Source organism: Mustelus asterias, chromosome 23, assembly GCF_964213995.1.
Source record: "Mustelus asterias chromosome 23, sMusAst1.hap1.1, whole genome shotgun sequence".
NCBI classification, from domain to species: Eukaryota; Metazoa; Chordata; class Chondrichthyes; order Carcharhiniformes; family Triakidae; genus Mustelus; species Mustelus asterias.
This window is the reverse complement of record NC_135823.1, coordinates 39,832,807-39,858,002: the sequence shown is the minus strand read 5'-3', so window position 1 is coordinate 39,858,002 and position 25,196 is coordinate 39,832,807. Positions and strand designations below refer to the sequence as shown.

General features: G+C 46.5%; 1 protein-coding gene across 1 annotated transcript in view; it reads right to left on the bottom strand.

Moving 5' to 3' along the window:
• The window catches only part of LOC144510661 (interleukin-21 receptor-like), a 66,993-nt gene that overhangs the window by 22,933 nt on the left and 18,864 nt on the right, over positions 1-25,196 (bottom strand). The window contains exons 4-8 of the mRNA XM_078240348.1: positions 23,809-24,005; positions 22,038-22,189; positions 15,797-15,965; positions 9,924-10,032; positions 270-354 (exon numbers count right to left, since the gene is read on the bottom strand). Coding sequence (XP_078096474.1) covers positions 270-354; positions 9,924-10,032; positions 15,797-15,965; positions 22,038-22,189; positions 23,809-24,005 — 712 coding nt within the window. The remainder of the gene's footprint in view (positions 1-269; positions 355-9,923; positions 10,033-15,796; positions 15,966-22,037; positions 22,190-23,808; positions 24,006-25,196) is intronic.

Genomic DNA, 25,196 nt, shown 5'->3' with positions numbered 1-25,196 from the left:
ACATCAGGCCTAAATACAAGCCTGAAGGAATCTTGTATCACTCTACACTGTGATTATGTAAGAGTGTCACCAACTTCCTTTCCTGTACCACACTGCACTGTGGTTACAAGAAAGCGTCGCTAACACTCTATCACTCTGCACTGTAATTACATTCTTATGTCACTGGCTATTTAATTTGCAATGCCCTTGAGTTAAATTTTAGACATTTGCCCCACGCTGCAGTAATCCCCAGTATTCAAACTCCCATTAAACATTTGCTGGATCATTACCGTGAAATTTCCTCCATGATCCACGAACAGCGGTTTGAAGAATGGGGCTGGATTGGGAGTTATCACCCACAGTTTCTTCCGCAGTCTGTAATAGGAGATTAATTAGTAAGTGAAAGAGAGGGAGTCAAAACCGTGTTTATATTTCAGTTTAACGCACCCAAAAATGTACTAAATTAAAAATTGCATTGAGCATATTGCCCACATGAAGATACCATACATATATGTACCTGCAGAAGGGGTCTAAGAGAAATAAAGAAGGATGCATTGTTTTAACATCACATGCATTTCTGATTCTGAGAGCTCCTGACTGAATATTTCACTGTTTCTTCCCGAGATGCTTCACAATTTTGTGCACAGGAAAGCTTCCCTCTCTGGTTACCCATTCGTAGCTCTTCAGAATGGGCAGAGACCCTAAGACAGAGCTGATCTTAAGTCTGGATGACCCTTTGACAAGGCTTTGATTACCAAGGCTTCCAGATGCTGCCAGACCTGCTGAGATTTTCCAGCATTTTCTCTTTTGGTTTCAGATTCCAGATTCCAGCATCCGCAGTAATTTTCTTTTACCTTAAGACAGAAGATTGTCTGGGGTTGGGTGAGTGAATGGAAGATCTGATAGTCCCTGAAATGTTCTGTTTTCACCTCTGTCCAAATAAAACCGAGTCAATGGGGTCCTGTGATTGGTTTTTATCTGTCATCCCTCCACTGAGGTTGTGGGATACGGAGAGTGAGGTGGGAACCTGGCAACAGCCTGACCAAGAAGCTCCTACCAGGCCTCAGCATATTCCAGCCCTGATGGAATTGCTCTCCACCCCTCTTTTCCTCTTTATTTTGCTTTGGGTCCATTGAATTTTCTGCTGGCTCTTTTCAAGGGTAATCCAAAACCTAACCTCACTGCCCCATCCTCTCTCCATAGTCATTAGGTGGCCTGGCTGTGAAAAGGACCCTTTCAAGGGATACAAAGTGAGTGAGGAAAAGCCTATGACAGATAGAGTCCAGTGTGGGGAAATGCGAAGTAACCCTTTGGATTTTAGGAAGTTAAACTGGAATCATTTTTTAATGATGAGGGGCTAGAAACTGTGAGGGAGCCAAGAGATTTGGGTGTCCAGTTTCACAAATCAGGAAACGTTGGTGTATCAGTAATCTAAAATACTAATGGAATATTGAAATACAAAGGGGAGGATATGACACTTCAGCCTTTGTCCGACATCATCTGGAGATCTGCAGTCAGCTCTGAGCACAGTACCGTAGGAAGGACATATTGATCTTGAAGGAGTGCAGTGTAGATTCATCAGAAAATTATGGGTTAAAAAATGACTGCAAGTTGTACATACTTGGCTTGTATCCCATTCAGTATATTCCAAGTTGAGGAGGGGTCTGATCGAGGTGTTTAAAATGATAAAATAATTTGATAGGCTAGAACAGAGCAACAAGTTCCTCTTGTTGGGAATCCAGAACAAGACAGTCTCAAAATCAGAGGTCATCTGATTAGGAGTAAAATTCTGAAGAACATTTTCACACAAAGGTAATTGGAAATCTGGAACTCAGTCTCCCAAAACTGCTGTGGATGTTGGGGGGTAATTGAAAATTATAAGATTGACATTAACAGATTTTTATTATCAAGGGATAGGAAGAAAAAACATGTAGCAATGACCAAGAACATGACATAACAGGCTCAGGGTGAATGGCCTGCTCATGGTGCTATGAATCTTCCCTCTTCAAATAGTTATTCAGTTTTCCCTTCAAAGATGCAATGGTCTCTGCCTCAACTAAGTTTATTGTCAGCAGTGTAGCATTGCCATTTGGGGCTGAACGGCAGTGCTAGCCAAACATGGTCACATGGTAGCCAGCCAATTAACAAGATGGAGGGGCGGGGTCTGGTGAATCAAGTCCTGGGGGTGGGCAAGAAGGTGCCGATTCCCTGTCAGGTGATGGGGACACAGTTGCTGGTGCAAAATGGCAGTTAGAGCTGTTTGCACTGCCTCAAAACGTTCTGTATTGTCATGTCTGCCGCTATGAGAACCCACCTTCCAGCATGGACTGGCAGCCTTCACTTACAGGACATAGATCATTCATCTCTCGGACATAGAGCCCTCAGCTCCAGGTCATAGATCCTTTAGCTCCAAGACAGATCCCTCAGCTCCAAGACATAGATCCCTCCTTACATCTAGACCAACAGTCATTGTCTCCTGTTTCTGCAGAGCTCAATCCACAGAGTATGCAGGAGGCTGGAATATCACAGGATAGAAAAAGGATTGATCTACAGTTCAGTGATGTCTCCCTTCCTGTTTCCAACAGATGGCAAGAAGAGACCCACCTGCCTGACCTAGGAAGTCTGGATGGGAATGGCAGCAGAGGTTAGCAGCCTTGAGGTCCAGCAACATGCCTACTCCCATAGTTGAAAGTGGATCATTGACCACCTCTGCACTGCCAGAGTGATTCTGAGTGAATGCTGAGCACAGTGTGGCTGTCCAGTGGGCAAAATGTTTTCTATGTCTTGTATGTTTCTAAAATGCTGTGGGCCTCAATGTGAGGAGGGGTCAGCTGGGTGAGTGAATGAACAGTGTATCCCAGCAGCAGCTGCCTCAGGAGAAATTGCTGCATATGGGAGACAGGCATCTGCCCTCAAAGCTAGCATCCTCCAAGTCCCATGAGAATAGACATGGGAAAAAGACAACTTAGAGGCCTCATCATGTGCCAAAAGGATGACAGCCAAATAGATCATGTCATGCAGACTATTTTATTCAGTGACTGATGGCTTCTGACTGGCAGTGTGAACTCTTGCAGCCTCATCTGCCCATTTGTAGGGGTGTACAGGGCATAGGGCTTGAAGAGGCTGGGCAATAGACCTTGATGAGTACAAAATGTTATGAGATTTGAGGGTGAGGCAGCATGGTGTTCTTCCAGTAGTCTGGTGGTGGAAGCACTCACTGGGTCATATTGCAGAGCTGCTGCAGAGCAGTCCAGACAGCAGAATCATTTCTTGAGCAGACCAGTTGTCTGTTCAATTGTGGCCTGGGTCGACCCATGACAGACATTGTAAAGTTCCTTGGCTGTCGTGCGAGGGTTCCTCACTGGCGTCAAGCCAACTTTTGAGACAGTGCCCCTTATCAATGAGGAACCGTGCACAGAGCTGGAACAACTCCTGGGACTGCTAATGCACATAGGCATCATGAGTGCTCCCCAGGAAGAAGGCACACACTTGCAGGATGCATTAATGCTAATCGCAAACTAGTTGGATGTTTATTAAGTAGAAGCACTTCCTGTTTATGATGACTGCAGGTTGATTTAAGGGAGCTTTGGTCGATGCAATCGATTGCACCTTACAATGGCCCAAAGCCAGCAGACCTTTCTGCTGGTTATCAGGGTCAGCGTGGCAACACGTCAACGCTCCAGCTCTCTCAAACGGTGCACTGACCACTTCCCTAATGCAGCTGTGTGCAGCTGCCTGGGATATCCTGCACATGTTCCCAGTGGATCCCTGGAAGGTGCCAGCGATGATTTTCATCGCGACTGGCTTTGGGGGCCAACCAATCCCATTGGTCACAGCATCATGCAGTAATCGGTGACGGAGTCCTGAAGGAGACAGGATCCAGTTAAATTTGGCAGAAGTCAATGAGTCTTTGAAATAGCTGTTGAGACAGGGAAAACATTATTGCTGGAATATGGACCAGCTAAAATGCTTCTGAAAAAAATCAAAAATCTAATTTCCTGTGAAATTTCAGCAAATTATGACCCAGAATTACTAACCGTAATAGCAGCAGATACATCATCTGCAGGTCTCTGTGCAGTATTATTTTAAGTACAGAGAGATGGTAAACGTAGACCAGCTTACTTCACTTCAAGGTCATTCAGCAGATGCCTTTAATGGTCAGAGATCTGTAGGCCTGTCATCCCTGTGCACTACACATTTCATTTGGAAGGCAATGTTTAATTCCAATCACAGGTATGCACGCATGACATAATGGGGTGAATTTTCCCGTTTCGCCTGCTACAGGAATCGGAGCAGGCGAGGGACGGGCCAAGGAAAGGTCCTTTGACCTCGGGCGGGATTTTCCGGTTTTGGGGCGAAAAATCCCACCCAATGACTTTTCAACATTCCTACTGTTTCCATGTGACATGACCACCTTACTGCCTCCCCACTACTTGCATAAGTTGGGCCCTCAAAATGTCTGTGCATTCTCCCAACATTCTCTGTGTCAGGATATGACTCATGTCCTGTGTCCTCATTCTTATAATTATTTGACTCCTTTGTCACAGACAACCTAAACAGTGGAACCATGCCCCTATTCTGCTTCTGAAAACCCACTGCTGAACATCTTGCGGCAGATTCTTGTGATTGAAGCATATCAACATTTGAGGGCAGGTTGGAGTGGCGGTTTAAGGCAAGGGAGATAAAATGATATAGGAACAGGGTTGGACTGAATATTGCATTTCCCTATTACCATTCTGTGCGTAATTGTAACAAATTGTGATTCGAGGACAGCAGCCAAGTCAAAGTGAGTTTTTGTGGAATACAAGAGGACTGAACTGATGTGACTTTTAGGAAGACTAATGGCTGCCTTGAGCCACAGCTGCATGATTTTATTTTTAGGGTCTGTCTGCCCTGCTTGCATTTTTATATTTTTAGTTAAGCTGACAAGCAACTTCCTGAGGAAATGTGATTCAGTAAAAATGTGAGAAGGCGGTGAGGGACGACAGCCAAACCAAGCCAGCAGAATGTCTCGTTAACAGAGATGGCTAAGCAGTCTCGAGATGTTTTTTCTTACTGAGCAATACATTCCACAGCCTCCCCTAGACCATTACAATCTGACTTTAGAACATTAGGCCCCCTAAATATTGATTTGATTATGCGATGGTTGATGTGGAACTGAGTCATGCACGTCAGCACACACAAGACTCGATCCCCAATCTATGTGGGCTGAGTTTCTCTCAACTGCAATGGAAGTAAGGGTTCTATTCATGGCTTTTAGATCCCTTGTGATCAGCAAGGAAAGTGACTCTGCTTTCTGGTCCTAATTACTCCAGTTAACCCTGTTGAAAATGTATGGGAGCGATTCTCCCAGCCTGCTGCACTGCTTTAGCAGTGCAATGGACCAGGAGAAATCAGTGAGGCCATTTAGTGGGCTCCCCACTGGGTGCCACGGCCTCCGCGTGTCTCTGGTTCCAAGATTTTTGGAGTAATCAGCTCCGCATCACAAATCGGCGTGGAGCTGATTTAAACATTTAAATTGCAATTTCAATGTCATTCGCGGGCGTGGGACTGAAGTCTCTGGGCCGCTAGCTTCCCCCCACCCCTCAGCCAGGAGTGATTCACTCCAGCAGAGTTTACAATTGCTCCCCACAAATGGGGAACAGGCAGTCCGACCCCACTGGTGGGAACATATGGCAATGAAGGCCACCGCCCCCCCCCCCACCCCACCAGGAGGTCGGGGTAAGAGGGGGTGCCCTCTGGATTGTGCCAGCCTGGCCCCCGGCACTGCCAAAGAGGCAAACTGGCAATGCCCAAGGTGCACCTTGGCATTGCTCATTGGGCACTGGACAGTGTTGAGGGGTAGGGCCAGAGGAGGAAGGCCTGTTGGGAGATGATTTTTGGGGGTAGGGGGGTCCCGCTGCCACTATCAGAGGATCGCAGGCAGAGGGAGAGAAAGAGGTGATCGGGGCTGGCCACCCGGGTTGGGGGGGAGGGGTGTCGGGGCGGCCCGTGGGGATCAGGGCTGCCGGGTGTGGGGGTGGTCAGGACTGCGGGGATGGGGGCGGGTGGTCAGGGAGATTGGGGCTAGTGCGGGGACAGGAGGGGGGACATCAAGGCTTATCCAGAGAGGTCCGGAAGACCAGTGATCAGGGGGTGGGGAGGTTCAGAGGGGCAGCGATGTGGGGTCGTGGGGCTGGCCAATGTTCGGGCTGGCCTGTGATCGGGAAGCCGGCAGTATAGGGCCACTGCACATACATCGATCTCGACAGGTCAGTACATGCGCAGTGGCCCGCTCAGCACTTTGCTGCCTCTCCAGCGGGAATAGGCTGCACCCCCTGATTTTCAGAGTGAATCATGCCTTAGCACTCTGTGATACACAGAGTTTCGGAGATTCATTCCGAGTATCTCGCTAAAACAATTGGTGGGAATTACTCCAGTTTTCACACAAATTCGCCACTTAGAATTTCTTTGGGAGAATCGTCCACCCCCCCCTCCCCATGAGTTTCTTTGAGGTTAATATTGGTGTGGCCTGTGAAGTCCCCATGGTGAAATATCCTGCCAACAGTAACTGTTCGGTTCACATATGAGGAATGGAAGGGATTTGAGCTGTTGGCATCTTCCAGAATGGGAAGGGGCTTCATCCACTGGAATTCTGGATGATAGGAGTGAATTTGCAGGGATTAGGTTCATTGGAATTAAATAGAATGGATGCAAATTGGTGAGGCTTTGATGCATTGAGATTCTGGGAATGAATTGGAAGAGGTTGTTTTATTGATATTCTATACAATGGTATCTTGGCTGTTTTTTGATTCTTTATTTGATAATAGTTTGGGTGAATCCCTGTGAAGTTGCAACACCAGATTTCAGTCCTTGTCTGACCACAAACTTTCCAGGAGTCACTAGATAGTGATCAGGATCAGGAATCTGTTAAACATTGTGGAGAGCTAAAGGATTAATAGTTAAACTTTGTATCATGGAGCAACAGACTTTCCAATGTCAACAGAATAGCTGTGAAATGTCATTGGGGGAAGCATGGCCTGATCTTGTGTTCTGCAAAGTGCTTGTATAAGGAAGTACGTGACAGTAATGACATCAGCCGTGAGTAAATTGAAGTGTAACTTTAGGGGCTAGGATAATAAACATGGTAGAGGTAGAGGTATGGAAAGATAACGGATGATAAAGCTTGTTCTTCAAAGGATTTAAGAACAGTTGCATCAGAAAGTGTAGTTTCAGGGAAATAGGTTTGCAATAAAGAATTACAACTGTTTACATGAATTGACTGTCTTCAAATGATCTGGGATTAGATCCATCATGAGGTTTTATCTATGCTGTGTACCTTTAACGTGATAATGTTCTGTATGAAGGAGCATGGTTTTCAATAATTCCTCAGAGGGCTCAAAAGATAGAACTTGAGTTGACCACTCAACCCGATCATTAATCAAGTCTGATCCATATACAACACTACAAAGCATTTTGTGATCACTCAAGAACTATAGAAGGAAGGAGTAAAAACAGAAAATGCTGGATAAACTCAGCATCTGTGAAGAAAAACAGAGTTAATGTTTTGAGTCTAAATGACCCTTCTATAGATCTGAAGAAAGTTAGAAATGTAAAGGATTATATCGTTGGAAAGGGGGTAGAGGAGGCGGGGCAGAATGGAAGATCAGGGAAGGAAGAAAATTGACTGCTAACAGATTTTTGTTCTCACTTTTCAACCCAGGAATCCTGAGCCACGAGATCTGTTAATTTGGGACAGGAATCCCACAGAATGACCCCGAGACGTTCCTGTTGGGAACAGCTGAGTCTCTAACTGAGGAATGATGTTTTGTACTTAACACCCAATAATAATAAGCACCCGATAGATGGAAAAACATTGCAAGGCCTTTCACCAGAGCATAGCCAGGCAAATCTGGATACTGAACTAATGAAGAAGAGATTCGGTCTAAAAATCTTACCAAATAAACCAAAGAATTAGGTCTTAAGGGATTCTTAAGGGATACTTAAGGGAGAAAGAGGTAAAGAGGTTTAGGGAGGGAATTCCAGAGTTTAGGGCTTAGACACAGCTGTCAAGTGGTGGAGCGAATGAAGTGGGGGATGCACAAAAGATTGGAACTGAAGGAATGCGGAATTGTTGGAAGGTTGTAGGCCTGAAGGAGATTATAGAGATAGGGAGGGGTCAAGCTACGGAGGGATTTAAACTGAATGGCTCACTATATGGTAAATTACCGAAGGCAACAACTCAACTCTGTCACATTCCCATGTTGATGATTTCAGCAGCACCATCATTTTACTTCAGTTTGATTGCGTTGACTGAAAGGACCAATTGAGGCAATTGACTTTGTGTGGTGCAATATAACACCTCAAACATTAATTAATTCATTTCTTTTTTATGAAAACTTCACATCAGTTTCAGTTATTAATCTATTGGAACCATTAGGACAAGATGAGTCACTATTGACAAATCACTGACATTCCAGGAATGGATGATTTCATCAAGCCTCTCCGAATTAATCTATATACTAAAGTCTATAAACTACATCTTTTCCCCCACCATATCTTACCAACTAATGGAATTTCTACAACATTGCAGTGAAATCCGATATTTTTTATTCGAACCTTCGCAACAACGGGCGGAATTCTCCCCAAAAAATTCTTAAGTGTTGAATTTGGGTGAAAACTGGAGTTCTTCACACTGTTTTTTTCAGTGGAAGTTCAGAGAAGAATCTCCCACACTCAGTGCACTGCAGCGGCCACCAGTGTGAATATTATTAAATTTCAGAGGCCGGGGCCTGTTCCCGCTGGAGAAGCTGAAATCAGCACGTTGAATGGGCATGTGCTGATCTGTCAGTGCCGAGATCGGCGCATGTACAGTGGCCCTGCACTAATAGCCTCCCAATTGATCACTGGCTAGCCTCATGACCATCGCAAAGTCGGCTTTCCGTCCCCCTGCAGCCCGATTGCTGGCCCCCCCCGACCATTCCTGGACCCAGCCCTGACTCCCCCACCTCCTGGCCCGCCGTGATCTCCAGCCCCCCGCTACCGATTTTCCCCCCCACCCCCGTAGCCCCGACCTCCCCCGCCACAGTGCCGACCCCCACCCCCCCAGCAGGCTGACCATCGCCCTGGCTGACCACGCCCCCCCCCCCCCCCCCCCCACCCAAGCTCGCCCTGATCGCTGGCCTCCCTGCTTCCCCCACCGATTCTGTCTGTAGAGTGGCAGTGGGGCCCCTCCCCATCAGGTCCTGCCCCTTAGACCCCATCTCCATATGCATCACCCCCTTGGCACTGCCCCATGCCTGATTGGCAGTGTTAAGGTGCCCCCCCTGGGCTTTGGCACTTTGCGCCTTGGGCAGTGCCGGGGGCATAGGCTGGCACTGCCAGAGTGCCAATGCCTAGGGGGCACCCCCCCACCACCCCACCCTCGGGGAGACCCCTATTCCCCCCCCCTCACTCCAGTGGGGACCTGCCACTGGTTCCCCATTAGTGGGGAGCTACTCTAAACCCTGCTGGAGTAAACCACTCTGGCGGGGGCGCGGATGGAGGGGGAGATGCTAGCGGGCTCAGAGACTTCGTCCTGGGCCTGTTAATTTCATTCAAATGATATTTAAATGACAATTTAAATTGTCTTTGAGCCTCCCGGCCGATTTCTGGTGCAGAGCAGACGCTGCTGGAAATCTGGCTCTGGGAGACGCAAGCGAGAATCTCCCAGCCTGCTGCACTAATTTATTAGCGCAGCGGGATGGGTGAATCACGGCCAATGTGTGTGCGGAGAGCATCCTTTGTGTAATAACCTATCTCACATAATAAGAGAAGAACGGAGAAGAAAAGGGCCTGTGAAGAGAATAGGAGAAGGTTTAGGAGAGAGAAGGTTGGTCAGATTTAGTTGGTGTGTGTGTGTGTGTGTGTGCGTGCGCGTGCCAGTGAACAGGACAAGAAGTGAGGAACGTGTGGGGTGATCTTACCTTTGAGGGATGTTGAGAGTCACAAACACTACAATTCCAATCAGTATAGGGATGACGCAGTAGAGGAATGGAAGCCAGGATATCTGTCCAAGGTCTGTCTTGCACACTGCTGTTGAGTGCCAAAAAAAGACTTGATTATTACATTAACAGTGGTGGTAGTTTAAAATTTTAATCATGCATTCAGTTTTAGAAGAGTTTTCTCTTCTGACGGCTTATAGCGAGGTTCAAGTCTATATTAATGTTATCCAATCAGCTGCTCTGATACTGGTACAAGAGGAAGGTACTCCAGATGCTGAAAAATTAAAATAAAAGCAGAAAAGTTTGGAAATATTCCACAACTCTTGCAGCATCTGTGAAAAGTCAATGGCCCAGTCTCATCGAAACTGGGAGCACTTTAAGATGTAACAGTGTTTAGGCAAAGGAGAGAAGGTGGGGTGGGGAGGTAACTAAAGAGCAAACTGGAAGACCTGTGAGATGGAGGAAGGCAGGAGAGATAAAATGACGAAACAGGTTGTTGGATGTTCAGTAGTTGACAACAGAGGTTGTCTTGACATCTTCTGCCATTTTAAGTAGGTAAAGGGCATCTCTGCTCAAGAGAGAAAAAGTTGGGTTTTGGATGATGTGCATGACTTTGAATGTCCGCTGGCTGGCACATCTTTGTGGTTCTAGGATCATGCCTATGACCAAAAGTCAGGTTCCTTCAGGCCAGTAGAGTGTCATTCGTAGCCAGAGGTCTCTCAGCCACAGTTCCTTATCCGAGAGGAACAAAATATTGGTTCCCATGTCCAAATTGAAATTAGTGAGGTGATCACTTACTGAGATGTCCATATTTCAAAAAGAGAATCCAGGGTTCTTGAATTCACCCAAGAAGCATAGTTGGTTTCTTACTGGTGTGATACCTCAATCTCATGGATTGTCTTGGGATCCTCTGTCCATGTGAGTGTCTTAGCTTTGCGCAGTTTTTTGAAGAGTCCCAGGCGGTTGCAGTTGAAGCACTACATTAAGATTGCTAGATATTGATCTTTCCTGCAAGGACATTTGCCTCCACAGCCCTGAAATGGTCACCCATCCTCTTGTGGTCGGGTTGGGATTTACCTTCTTTGGCCTAGATTCTTTCTGTCCCTTTGTTGCTTTACTAGCTGGACAGTTGGAGTTGCTCTGTCCCGTGGCTTGCTTTGGCCATATAAAATGGACCAGTGCTGCTGACTGATTTCAGGCAGTCTGACTATTTGGATGGCCTTTTCTAGAGGCATATCTTGCTTGGCCTGTCGTATGTCTGAAAGGGCACCGCCAGCCACTCTGACAATAATTGTTTATCATGAGTTAATGGTTAGTTAATGGTAGGGCATTGGAGAGAGTTATAGAACAAAGAGATCTAGGGATACATGTTCATAGCTCCTTGAAAGTGGAGTCACAGGTGGACAGAGTGGTGAAGAAGGCAATCAGCATGCTTGGTTTCATCGGTCAGAACATTGAATATAGGAGTTGGAATGTCTTGTTGAAGTTGTACAAGTGAGGCCACACTTGGAATACTGTGTGCAATTCTGGTCACCCTATTATAGAAAATATATTATTAAACTAGAAAGAGTGCAGAAAAGATTTAATAGGATGCTACCGGGACTTGATGGATTGAGTTATAAGGAGAGGCTGGATAGACTGGGACTTTTTTCTCTGGAGCGTAGAAGGATGAGGGATGATCTTATAGAGGTCTATAAAATAATGAGGGGCACAGATCAGCTAGATAGTCAATATCTTTTCCCAAAGGTAGGGGAGTCTAAAACTTGAGGGCATAGGTTTAAGGTGAGAAGGGAGAGATACAAAAGTGTCCAGAGGGGCATTATTTTCACACAAAGGGTGATGAGTGTCTGGAACAAGCTGCCAGAGGTAGTAGTAGAGGCGGGTACAATTTTGTCTTTTAAAAAGCATTTAGATAGTTGCATGGGTACGATGGGTATAGAGGGATATGGGCCAAATGTGGGCAATTGGGATTAGTTTAGGGGTTTAAAAAAAAAAGGGTGGCATGGACAAGTTGGGCCGAAGGGCCTGTTTCCATCCTGTAAACCTCTATGACTCTATGAGTTCTAACTTAAGGTCACCATAGTCATAACCTTAAGCCAATCTGTATAGTTTGTTTATAAGAGTCAGTTGTAAGCTTGTTCAGTAGGTCTCACCAAGAGGTTCTGAGTCTTGTATCGTTGAACATTAACTATTTATTGGTAATACATAACTATATACATATAAGCAAGGTATACCCCAAGCTATTGTTTTCATTGGAGCATCGAAGGATGAGGGGGGACCTGTTGGAGGTTTACAAGATTATGACAAGCTTGAATAGAGAGGATAGTCCGAGTCTTTTTCCCAGGGCCGAAGGGTCAATTACTCAGGGGCACAGTTGAAAGTGAGAGGGAGAAAGTTTAAAAGAGATATAAGGGGCAAGTTTTTCATACAGAGGGTGGTGAATACCTGGAACGCACTGCCGGAGGAGGTGGTGGAAGCAGATTCTATAGCAACGTTTAAGAGGCATCTGGATAGACACATGAATAGGCAGGGAATAGAGGGATATGGACCACGTGGAGGCAAGAAAATATTAAATTAGAGAGGCATCTGTGTCGGCACAGATTTGGTGGGCCGAAAGGCCTATCCCTGTGCTATACTGTTCTTTGTTCAATGAGCTAACCCCATGTTTGCTTCCATACTTGGATGGGACGGTGCTGTGGAAAGGAAAGGGCATATTGGAGATGATTGAGAAGTGAACCAGGGTGTCGCAGAGGGAACAGTACCCTAGGAATGCTAAATGGGGAGGGGAGGGGAAGATGTGTTGCGGTAGTATCATACTGGAGATGAAATGGACATGATTGTGGGCCCTATCAACCTGGGTGAACAAAGAATTCCCAGTTCTAGAAAAAGGAAAAAAGGAAAAGCTGCTGGTGTAAGAGGTTGCTTCATCAGAACAGATGCCGTAGAGATGGAGAATCTATGAGAATGGAGTCCTTACAAGAAGCAAGATGTGAAGAAGAGTGGTTAACAGAGAAATCAAGGAAGGGAAGGGAAGGGAAGGTCATAGATGAGCCAGGTTCTGATGAGGGAAGGATGGAAATTGGAATCACATTTGATCAAATTTGTCAATCCAGGATGAGAGCAGGAAAAAGTGTCAATACAATCATCAAGATACTGGAAGAGATGTGATCATGATCCAGTGGGAATTAGGAGGAGGAGTCTGCCTGAAAAGTTAGTAGAGGCAGAAAACCTCATTGCATTTTTAAAAATACTTGTTTTTTTTCCTTTGTTCATGGACGTGGCCAGCATTTGGTGCCCATCACTGATTGCACTTGAACTGAGTAGCTTGTTGGGCCATTTCAGAGAGTTATGGATCAATCACATTGCTGTGGGCCATCTCGGGTAAGGGCGGCAGATTCTGTCCCTAAAGGACATTAGTGAACCAGGTGGATTTTTATGACAATTGATGATAGTATCATGGTCACCAGTGAGCAATTCTCAATTCCAGATTTTATTAATTTTTTAAAATCCCACCAGCTGCCATTTGACTCCATGTCCCCAGAGCGTTAGCCTGGGCCTCTGGATTACTAGTCCAGTGACATTACCACCATGCCACCATCTTGCCGATGTGCACTTGAAATGCTGCAACCAAGAGTTATTGACCAAGATCTGAAAAGTGGAATTAGGCTGAATAATTCCACCTCGGCCAGCACAGACACAATCGCCAGAATTCTACTGTCCCGCCTGCCACAGGAATCGGAGCATGTGAGGGGCGAACAATAGGAAGGTCCGTTGATCTCGGGTGGGATTTTCCGGTCTTGGGTTGAGCAAGGCCGTAAAATCCCGCTCAATCAGTGGATGGTCTCCTTTGGTGCAGTAATTTTTTTCTATGTTTATTTGGTTCTGTATAAATTCAAGGAGAGCACCTTGGGCAAGAATTTCAAGCTGTGCTCGCCCCAAGACCGGAAAATCCTTCCCAAAATCAACGAACCTTTGCATGGTCCTGTCCCGCCCACTACAATTCCCGTGGCGGGCGGGATGGAAATATTCCGCCCTTCTTCTCTTGATTAGGCTCTTTACAGCATTCTGGGCTCAATATTGAGTTTAACAATTTCACATCATAACTCTACCCTCATTTTATTCTTTGTGTGTTTATTTTTGGATACCAGTTGTTGGTGATGATTCTGTGTATCACCTCTTCTAGATTCAATTTTTACTTGTCTCATTATCACCCACTTTTGCCTTGCACATCATCCTTTTTGCAATCTAATCTCTCCTGCTTTCCACTCTATCACAGACCTTCTCTTTTCTTCTTTCTTTTCTTTCTCATCTTCCCTGCTTTGCTTAAAACAATTGCATCTCAAAGTACTCTCAATTCTGATGAAAGGCTGTTGATCTGAAACGTTAACTCTGTTTCTCTCTCCACAGATGCTGCCAGAGTTACTAAGTGTTTCCAACATTTTCTGAGGTTATAATGCTCTGGTGATTGGTCTGAGTAATGGAGAGCAAAGCAAAGCAACCACTGTCCCAGCCCATGATCCCTATTCGGCGACCCACTTAGAAAGGAAGCTAGAACTAGAGGGCACAGCCTCAAAATAAAGGGGGGTCAGTTTAGGACAGAGTTGAGGAGGAACTTCTTCTCTCTGAGGGTGGTGAATCTCTGGAATTCTCTGCCCACTGAAGTGGTGGAGGCTACCTCGTTGAATATGTTTAAATCACAGATAGATGGATTCCTGATCGGTAAGGGAATTAGGGGTTATAGGGATCAGGCGGGTAAGTGGAACTGATCCACTTCAGATCAGCCATGATCTTATTGAATGGCGGGGCAGGCTCGAGGGACTAGATGGCCTACTGCTCCTATTTCTTATGTTCTTATGACCCACAGATACGGGCAGATGGTACAAACATAGGATTGGACAACTGTGACGTCCAGGATAGTCAACCAGTTAGTGGATATTCAACACAAAACGTTGGCTCTATTCTCTCTCCAGAGATGCTGTCAGACCTGCTGAGTTTCTCCAGCAATTTCTGTTTTGGTTTCAGATTCCAGCATCCACAGTATTGTACCTTTATCTTATTGGACATTCAACGTTTTGGTTTACACATGAAACGTGCACTTGGGTGAGGGAATGGCAATTGTGCCACCATCTTTAGGAGGTGTCTCAGCCCCTGGGTAGGAGGAGAAGACAGATCAGGGCTCCTAAACATGGCAGCGCTCAATCAAGGAGGCCTTGGTGACATCGCCAATATCCAGTGCCAACACTTAGAGAATGGTCACTTGGTGAGGGGCTGGAGAAGCCAGTGGAATCTGCAAATCTGGGAAGCAGAGGGGAACTGGAGAGCAAGGGGGAACAAAGCTAACCAATCTCAGTACAGAGTGACTGACATCTTGAGAGACTGAGATGAGTTTCATACAATAGGGAATAAAATTCTACCAATCTTTACAGAATTAGCTTCATATCACAGTGTTAGTGAGCAAGGTGAGAGGCACACAGTGAGCCTCCTCTTCACCCTGCCCATCACCTTCCCTCTCCCTGCATCCACATTGTTTCCTCCTCCGTCCTCTCCTCCTCACCTCGACTCCTCTCCCTCACCCTTTCTGCTCCTCCTCTGTGCTCTGCCCCGACCCTTTCCTTGTCAACCTGTATGCCCCTCCTTATCCCCCCCCTCACTTTCTCCTCGCTTGCCCACCCCTCTCCTCTCTACCTCAGCCCTCTTTCTCCTCTCCTCCCGAGACTATCCCAATCTCTTCCCCCATGTTCTGAGTTCAGACCTATGGGAACTTAGCATTCTCCAATCTTGCCCAGGATTGGGAGCGAGACCCTTCAACAAAGAAATCCATTGATCCCTCCCATCGCTCTGAGTGGGTCACCAACCTGTTTTCCACTTCACAGGGGGGCTCCAATCACTCCAGGTCCCGACGTAACCAGAGTTTTCTGCAGGGCAACAGCGGATCTGTGCTGAATACTCAGTGTCTGAGACCAACTCCGAGGCCACCAGTGGAAAGGTTGTCTGGTCATTTCTTATCCACTTGACTTCCTGGCGCTGTAAATGAAAAGCAATAATTTCATTCACCATTGAAAATATAAAGCCTTTGGCCCGGAACTGAATCAACTGCTTCCTGAGGATTAATTGTGGTCATCGCACTTGCTCGGTTGATCTGATCTCCATGGAAACCAGGCAGCCAGCTCATTAAAATTCATAATTGAATGGGGGTCACCCGGGCTCAGTCAGTAGCACTCTTGTCTCAGGGTCAGACAGTCGTGCTTCACATCCCACTCCAGAAATTTAGTCAGGTTGGCACTATAGTGCAGAACAAGGAAAGCTGCACTGTCAGAGGGTCAGTACTGAGGGAGTGCTGCACTGTCAGAGGGTCAGTACTGAGGGAGTGCTGCACTGTCAGAGGGTCAGTACTGAGGGAGTGCCGCACTGTCAGAGGGTCAGTACTGAGGGAGTGCTGCACTGTCCCTCAGCACTTCCTCAGTACTGACCCTCTGACAGTGCGGCACTCCCTCAGTACTGACCCTCTGACAGTGCAGCACTCCCTCAGTACTGACCCTCTGACAGTGCGGCACTCCCTCAGCACTGACCCTCTGACAGTGCGGCACTCCCTCAGTACAACCCTCTGACAGTGCAGCACTCCCTCAGTACTGACCCTCTGACAGTGTGGCACTCCCTCAGTACTGACCCTCTGACAGTGCGGCACTCCCTCAGTACTGACCCTCTGACAGTGCAGCACTCCCTCAGTACTGACCCTCTGACAGTGCAGCACTCCCTCAGCACTGTCAGAGGGTCAGTACTGAGGGAGTGCCGCACTGTCAGAGGGTCAGTACTGAGGAAGTGCTGAGGGAGTGCCGCACTGTCAGAGGGTCAGTACTGAGGGAGTGCTGCACTGTCAGAGGGTCAGTACTGAGGGAGTGCCGCACTGTCAGAGGGTCGTACTGAGGGAGTGCCGCACTGTCAGTGGGTCAGTACTGAGGGAGTGCTGCACTGTCAGAGGGTCGTACTGAGGGAGTGCCGCACTGTCAGAGGGTCAGTGCTGAGGGAGTGCTGCACTGTCAGAGGGTCAGTACTGAGGGAGTGCTGCACTGTCAGAGGGTCAGTACTGAGAGAGTGCCGCACTGTCAGAGGAGCAATACTGAGGAAGTGCTGCACTATCGGTGAGTCAGTACCAAGGAAGTGCTGCACTGTCAGAGGATTGGTCCTGAGGGAGTGTCGCACTGTCAGAGGGTCAGTGCTGAGGAATTGCTGCACTGTCAGAGGGGCAGTACTAGGGAGTACCGCATTGGCAGAGGGGCAGTACTGAGGGAGTGCCGTACTGTCAGAGGAGCAGTACAGAGGAAGTCATTGTTGCACTGTCACAGGGTCAGAGCTGAGGGAGCGCTACATTGTCAGAGGGTCAGTACTGTGGGAGTGCTGCACTGACCGAGGGACAGTACTGAAAAAGTGCTGCACTATCGGAGAGTCAGTACTGAGGGAGTGCTGCACTATCGGAGGGGCAGTACTAAGGGAGTGCCGCACTGGCAGAGGGGCAGTACTGAAGGAATGCTGCATTGTCATAGGGGCAGTACTGAGGGAGCTCTGCACTGCCAGCAAGTATCATCAAGGACCTCTCATCATTCATAGAGTCATAGAGGTTTACAGCATGGAGACAGGCCCTTCGGCCCAACTCTTCCATGCCACCCTTTTTTTAACTGCCAAGCTAGTCCCAATTGCCTGTGTTTGGCCCATACCCCTCTATACCCATCTTACCCATGTAACTGTCCCCGCTTCTACTGATACCTCTGGCAACTAGTTCCACACACTCACCACCCTCTGTGTGAAAAAATTGCCCCTCTGGACCTTTTTGTATCTCTCCCCTCTCACTTTAAACCTATGCCCTCTAGTTTTAGACTCCCCTATCTTTGGAAAAAGATATTGACCATCTAGCTGATCTGTGCTCCTCATTATTTTATAGACCTCTATAAGATCGTCCCTCAGCCTTCTACGCTCCAGAGAAAAAAGTCCCAGTCTATTCAGCCTCTCCTTATAACTCAAACCATCAAGTCCTGGTAGCATCCTAGTAAATCTTTTCTGCACTCTTTCAAGTTTAATAATATCCTTTCTATAATAGGGTGACCACAACTGTACACAGTATTCCAAGTGTGGCCTTACCAATGTCTTGTACAACTTCAACAAGACGTCCCAACTCCTATATTCAATGTTCTGACCAATGAAACCAAGCATGCCGAATGCCTTCACCACTCTGTCCACCTGTGACTCCACTTTCAATGAGCTATGAACCTGTACCCCTAGATCTCTTTGTTCTGTAACTCTCCCCAATGCCCTACCATTAACTGAAGTCCTGCCCTGGTTCAATCTACCACAATACGTCACCTCGCATTTATCTAAATTAAACTCCATCTGCTGTTCATCAGCCCACTGGCCCAATTGATCAAGATCCCGTTGCGATCCTAGATAACCTTCTTTACTGTTCACTATTCCACCAATCTTTGTGTCATCTGCAAACTTAATAATCATGCCTACTAAATTCTCATCCAAATCATTAATATAAATAACAAATAACAGTGGACCCAGCACCGACCCTTGAGACCTCCAGTTTTAAAAACAACTCTTTACAACCACCCTCTGGCTTCTGTCATCAAGTCAATTTTATATCCATTTGGCTACCTCACCCTGGATCCCATGAGATTTAACCCTACCATGTGATACCTTGTCGAAGGCTTTGCTAAAGTCCATGTAGACAACATCAACTGCACTGCCCTCATCTACCTTCTTGGTTACCCACTTAGACACTGAGCAAAGACAAGCCAGTGAGCAGAGCTGCAACCATTGGCAGGAGGTCAGTCAACAGTCCTCCAGCAACTGTTGCAAGGGCCCCTGGGAAATCCACTCAGGAATCACCTTCTGGTCATGAGGGGGGAAAACCTTCGCAATTTATCTGCAAAAACCTCTCATTCCAGCCTGAATCCCATTATTAAATAGATAACTTCCATCATATTAACGCTGTTTTTGGTTTAAAGTTGCTGTGTCTTTTATCGAGACACATAAACTATCACTAAACAAAGCAAAAATGGGAGATGTCTCAATGCTTTCCAAACTCCCCACCAATAATTGATATGCAAAGATGCTACAAATTTGGAAGAAATTATTTGCCTGGCAGAATGAAGCAGTGATGTGGAGATGCCGGCGTTGGACTGGGGTAAGCGCAGTAAGAAGTTTCGCAACACCAAGTTAAAGTCCAACAGGTTTATTTGGTAGCACAAGCCACAAGCCACAAGCTGCGAAAGCTTGTGGCTTGTGCTACCAAATATACCTGTTGGTCTTTAACCTGGTGTTGTGAGACTTCTTAGAATGAAGCAGTACATCAAACAGCCACTGGAGGGGGCTGCAAGATGACAATTGCATAAGAAATAAACCTGAGAACCAGCCACTCGTAGCAAAGCGAACACAAGACCATAGAATGTTCCAGGACACAATTCCATCTAGTCCACATGAATCAGCCAGCCTAATCCTCACTCCCTTTGCCCTACAATATCTCACCCAGCCTAATCCCACCCCCAGCCCACTCCCCATACCGTACAATATCTCACCCAGCCTAATCCCACTCGCCCAGTCACTCACCGACCCTTTGTCACCCAGTATGATCACACTCTCAAACTCGCTTTCTGCACTCTTCAATATTTATTCAGTTCAAGCAACTACCTAATTATCATATTGTAAAATTCTTGGACTTTTTCCAACCTGGGTTTGTGTGGAGAATCCTACATTCTGCATCAAGATATTTTCCAAGCTTATTTTATATTAAATGGGAACCTCCTGGACTTGTCTCACTGACTAGAGGAAGCTTTTTTTTATTGGTTCATTGGATTTAGGAGTAGCTGACAAGACCAGCATTTCTTGTCCATCTCTAATTTCTCTTGAGAAGGTGGCAGTGGGTAGCCTTCTCGAACCACTGGAGTCCATCAGGTATAGGTACAACCATAGTGCTGTTAGGAAGGGAACTCGATGACTTTGACCCAGTGACAGTGAAGAAACAGCGACATAGTTCCAAGTCACGATGGTGTGTAACACAGAGGGGAACTTGCAGGTGGTGGTGTTCCCATGTGTCTGGTGGCCTTGTTCTTCTAGGTAGTGGAGGTCAGGTGTTTGGAAAACTCTGTCAAAGGAGGCTTGGTGACTTGCTGCAGTGCATCTTGTAGATGGTACACACAGCTACCTCTGTGCACCACTGTGTGTACGGGGTGGCAGTGAGGTGGGCTGTTTTGTTCAGGATGATCTCGAACTTTTGAGTGTTGTTGGAGCTGCACATATCCAGGCAAGTAGAGAGTGTTCCACCACACTCCTGACTTGTATCTTGTGGATACTTTGGACAGGCTTTGGGGAGTGAGTTACTCACTTTAGGATTTCCAGTCTCTGACCTGCTCTTGCAGCCATAGTTGTTATGTGGCTGGTCCAGCTCCGTTTCTCCAGCCCATTGAGATGTTTCTTCCTGATTCTCATTTACTTTAATTTTACTCAAGTGCCTTGATGCCATGTTTGGTCAAATGCTCCCTTGATGACAAGATCAGTCACTCTCACGCTTTTTTTCTCACGGTGTGTCAAGGAACTCCTGCAGTGATGTCCTGGGACCGAGATGATTGTGAGCTCCGACAACTATAACCATCTTCGTTTGTGTTCGGTGTGACTCCAACCATTTTTCCCCCTGATCCCTTTGACTTCAGTTTTGCTAGGGCTTCTTGATGTCACCCTTGATCAAATGCTGCCTTGATGTTAAGGGCTCTAACCTCACTTCTGGAATTTGTTCTTTTTCTCATGTTTAGACCAAGACTGTAAATAAGAGCTGGAGCTGAGTGATCCAAACTAGGCACCAGGAGCAGGTCATTACTGTGCAAGTGCCGCTTGATAGCTCTGTCGCTAACACCTTCAATCACTTTCCTGATGAGCAACAGCCTGATCAAAAATAATGGCCGGATTGGATTTTTTATTCTTTCTGTGAACAGGGTATACCTGTTCTACGTTGACAAGTCAATGTCAGAGTTGTAGATAGAAGATCTTGACTAGGAGAGCGGCTGATTCTGGAGCACAAGTGCTCACCATCACAGCTGGGATTTTGTCAGGATCCATAGACTTTGTTGTATCCAGTCTCTTCAGTTATTTCTTGATATGACTTGGAGCGAATCGAATTGGCTGAAGACTGAAGTCTGAAGCTGGGGACCTCAGGAGGTGGCAGAGAAGTATCATCCAGTCAGTTAGAAGTTCTTCAGCCATGTCATTCGCACTGATGTGCTGGCTCCATCAACCTTGTTGAGGACATTTGCGGACTCTCCACCATCTGTTAGTTGCTTAATTGTCTGCTGCCATTTAGGACTGGATGTGGCAGGACGACAGAGCTTTGATCTGACCTATTGGTTGTGGGATCATGTAGTTCAATCTAATGCATGCTGCTTCTGCTGCTAAGCATGCATGTAGTCCTGCGTTGTAGCTACACCAAGTTAGCATCTCATTTTTATGTACATTTGACATTGCTCCTGGAATACTCTCCTTTCACTTGCTCAACATTTACTCTATAAAGTTCCCTTTATCCCATTTGTCCCTCACTATTTGTGAGAGTTAATGCTGGAGGAAATTACCTCAGTGTGAGTCAGTACCTGTAAGCCTGTTTCTCAGGTAGAGTCAGTATTTCTGGAACCTGTACCCCAGTGAGAGTTAAGGTCTGTGAAACTGGACCCCAGTGAGAATCAGTGTGTGTGGAACTGTACCCCAGTGAGAGTCAATGCGTATGAAACTGTGTCCCAGTGAGAATCAGTTTGGTGGAACTGTATTCCAATAAGAGTCAGTGCCTGTGGAACACCCATCCAACTGGGAGTCCATGTCTTTTGAACCTCTACCCTGGTAACTGTGGAAACCATAATTTCAGTGGGAGTCTTTGTGCCTGGAACCTGTACCGCACTGAGAGTCTGTGCGGCTTGAATCCGTACCCTACTGAGAATCAGAACCCAGTAAGAAACAGTGTTTCGAGTATAATAAACAAACAGTGCTGTGGTGGGTAGAGTGAGCAAACCTCTGGGAAGAGGGAACATAGCACAATTGGAGAGGGATAGGCCACAATCCTACCTCCCAGCTATCTTCTTTCTTCTTGTATCTCAGCTCATACTCAAAGTTGTCCAAATAAGCGTCCTCAGTATAGACGATTTGCCAGATAAAGTTGTACGTTTCACATGGAGCAACATACGAGACATTTAGATTGAACGGTGCAAGAGGTTTAACTGTAGAGACATAGATTGGTTTTACAAGTTAATTACAAAATGAACATTAATGCAGATCAGAAGGTGCCCACAGGGTCAGGGGTGTGAAGCAGTAACTATGAATGTAGTTGAGGTTGTGTGAAGTCTCTCTGTAATAAAGTGAATTGACCATGTTGGTGCTGGTTATGAAAAATCCCAAAAGAACACAAGTTAAATAGGAGGAAGCAGGGACATCGTAAGAACATTTTCACCCTGATGCTGAGTGGTGGCCTTAGTTTCTGCAGTAGAACCTTGAAATGGAGTGAAGATGCAATAGGATGTATTTTGAGTGAGATAGAGAGGGGGTGGGGGAGTGAGAGAGAGAGAGAGAAGGAGAATTAGAGTAAAAGAGAGAAGGAGAGAGAAGCACAGAGAGGGAGAGAGTAAAAGAGAGAGGGAGAGAGAGAGGGAGAGAAGAGGGGAGAGAGTGGGACGGAGAGAGAGTGGGAGGAAGAGCGAGAGAGTGAAAGAGCGGCACAGAGAGGAGAGGGTGAGAGTGAGGACAGAGGGAGAGTGAGAGAGGAGGAGAGGGAGAGAAAGAGAGAGAGGGAACGAGAGGGAGAGAGAGAGTGAAAAAGAGATGGAGAGAGTGAAAGAGAGAAAGGCACTGAGAGAGAGGGTGAAAGAGAGAGGGAGAGAGAGAGAGTTAAAAAGAGAGAGGGAGTGAGACTGAAACACAGGAGAGAGGGAGGGGGAGAGAGTGAGAGGGAGAGAGTGAAGCAGAGAGAGGAAGAGAGAATGAAAGTGAAAGAGATGAGGGAAAGAGAGAAAGCAAGAGGGAGCGAAAACGAGTGAAAGATGAGGGAGCGAGTGAAAGAGAGAGAGGGAAAGAGAGAGTGAAAGGGTGAGGGGGGGGAGAACAAGAGAGAGAGTGTGAAAGAGAATAAAAGAGAGAAAGGGAGCGAGAATGAGAGAAAGAAAATGAAAGGGAGAGAGAGTGAGAGAGAGTGAAAGAGAAAGGTCAAGTGGTATGTTGAAAAGAGATTGTGTGAAGACACAAGGGGTGGGATTTTCCAGCCCTTTCCGCCAGCGGGATCCTATGGTTCCCAAAGATGACACCCCCCCATGGCATGTTCCCCAGCAATGGGACAGGTGAGCCACATAAAGCGCTGTAGATATCAGTGGGACCAGAAGATCCTCCCAGTGGCCAATGGTGAGCCACCTCCACTATGGAAAACAGGCCATAGGAGGACTGGAAAATCCCACCCATGGTTACTAGTGGAGTGCAAAATCAGTACATGGACAACTGTCTCCCCATTCACTTGAAAGTTGGGGCTAATTCTGTTTGAAATTCACTTTAACTCATTGTCCATCCAAAGAAAACAATAGGTATCAAATTAAAAATCATTCATATCTAACATGTATGTACAAGTGGTTTCACTCTTTATCTAACCTGGGCTGGATCTGCCCTGGCAGTATTTGATAGATTAACGCACAGGGAGCTTTATTCTGTACCTAAGTTATGTTATAACTGCCTGGGGAGTGTTGGATGAGACAGGAAAAAGACTTTTATTCCTCAACAACAAAACTGCTCCCTCAGATGTCAACTCTTGAGATGACCAATTCATCTGACACTGACACCAATGTGCTTTCACACTTACTGTTTTGTGTTGTATCAAAGTAGGGACATGTTTCAATAAACTTCTCGTCTCCTTTGCTGTTTGATTTGATGCTGATCGTGTAATTTTCCATTGTAATTCCCATTTCTTGATAGAGTTTACACTTGTACTCGGTGAGACCCTTATCCCCATCGGAACAGGACATCATACTTAGGTTACAGGAAATCTCTTCATCCTGCCTAGAGTGGAAAATAGGAAGAAATGACACATGATTTGTAGTCTGATAGGAAAGCCCCATAATGAGCACGGTGCTGATCCTTAACACAGCAGACACATTCCTGGCAGAACAGCCAGACAGTTGGAACCTTAAGCAAGAGGTGGTATTGGTTCTGGGGCTGGGTACTCCAGAGCCTGAAAGCAATCCCCGCAATGTTTCTGCTTCTGATCACTTTCCAGTATTCCCTGCTGGAAGGTGTGTGGACCTAGAATGAGGGCAGCATCAGACTCGATTATGGACACTGTCACTCCAAAAACATGTCTAAATTCACACATGAAGAACGGCCATAAGGACAAAGAACTTGCATTTATATCATGCCTTTCATGACCATAATGCAACCTGATGATTAGGTATTTTGGATGTGGTTACTATTATGACACAGGAAACTGCAATGATCTGACAATCTGTTTTAGTCAAGTCTTCTGAGGAACAAATCTTGACAAAGGCAATGAGAAATTACTCCTCTCCTTTGCATAGTCTGTTTGTTATGTGTATCTTCTTGCTCTTTTTCCCCCTTGAAAAGTGGAGTGTTGAAGGATTTTGGAGGCTGACTATAAACTTGCTTTGAGCTGTGTCAATGTTCCTCCCGTGGCCAGAAGAGGGGTAGGGATTGCAAAGGGAAGGAAGGAGAGAGGATACTAGAGTGACAGACCATGGCGGGGAGGGGCTGATTGAAAAAGGGGGCCCAAAAAGGAGGCAACTCTCCCCCACCCCTACTTTCAGCACAAGCCTGAACAGGGGTCTCTGCTGGGCTTTAACCCCATCCGCCACCTCCTCCCTGTGGCCTAAAGATTGGGGCCACAAAATCCCTGCCAGATTGGGGGTACATGAGCAGGTGGTAGGAAATTCGCCCACATCATTTGACGGACTCCACCACACCCCTGCCCCCTCCCCGCCCCTACCTCCTGCAAGCCCGTCAATGTCTTATTAATTACAATGTTAAGGTTTAATAGCAATCACATTGTTAAACAGGTGATGGGTATTTGTACACCTGGAAATGTGGATAGCTGGGACACAGATGTTGGAGAACAAAGAACAAAGAAAATTACAGCACAGGAACAGGCCCTTCGACCCTCCAAGCCTGCACCGACCATGCTGCCCGACTGAACTAAAACCCCCTACCCTTCCGGGGACCTCTATTCCCATCCTATTC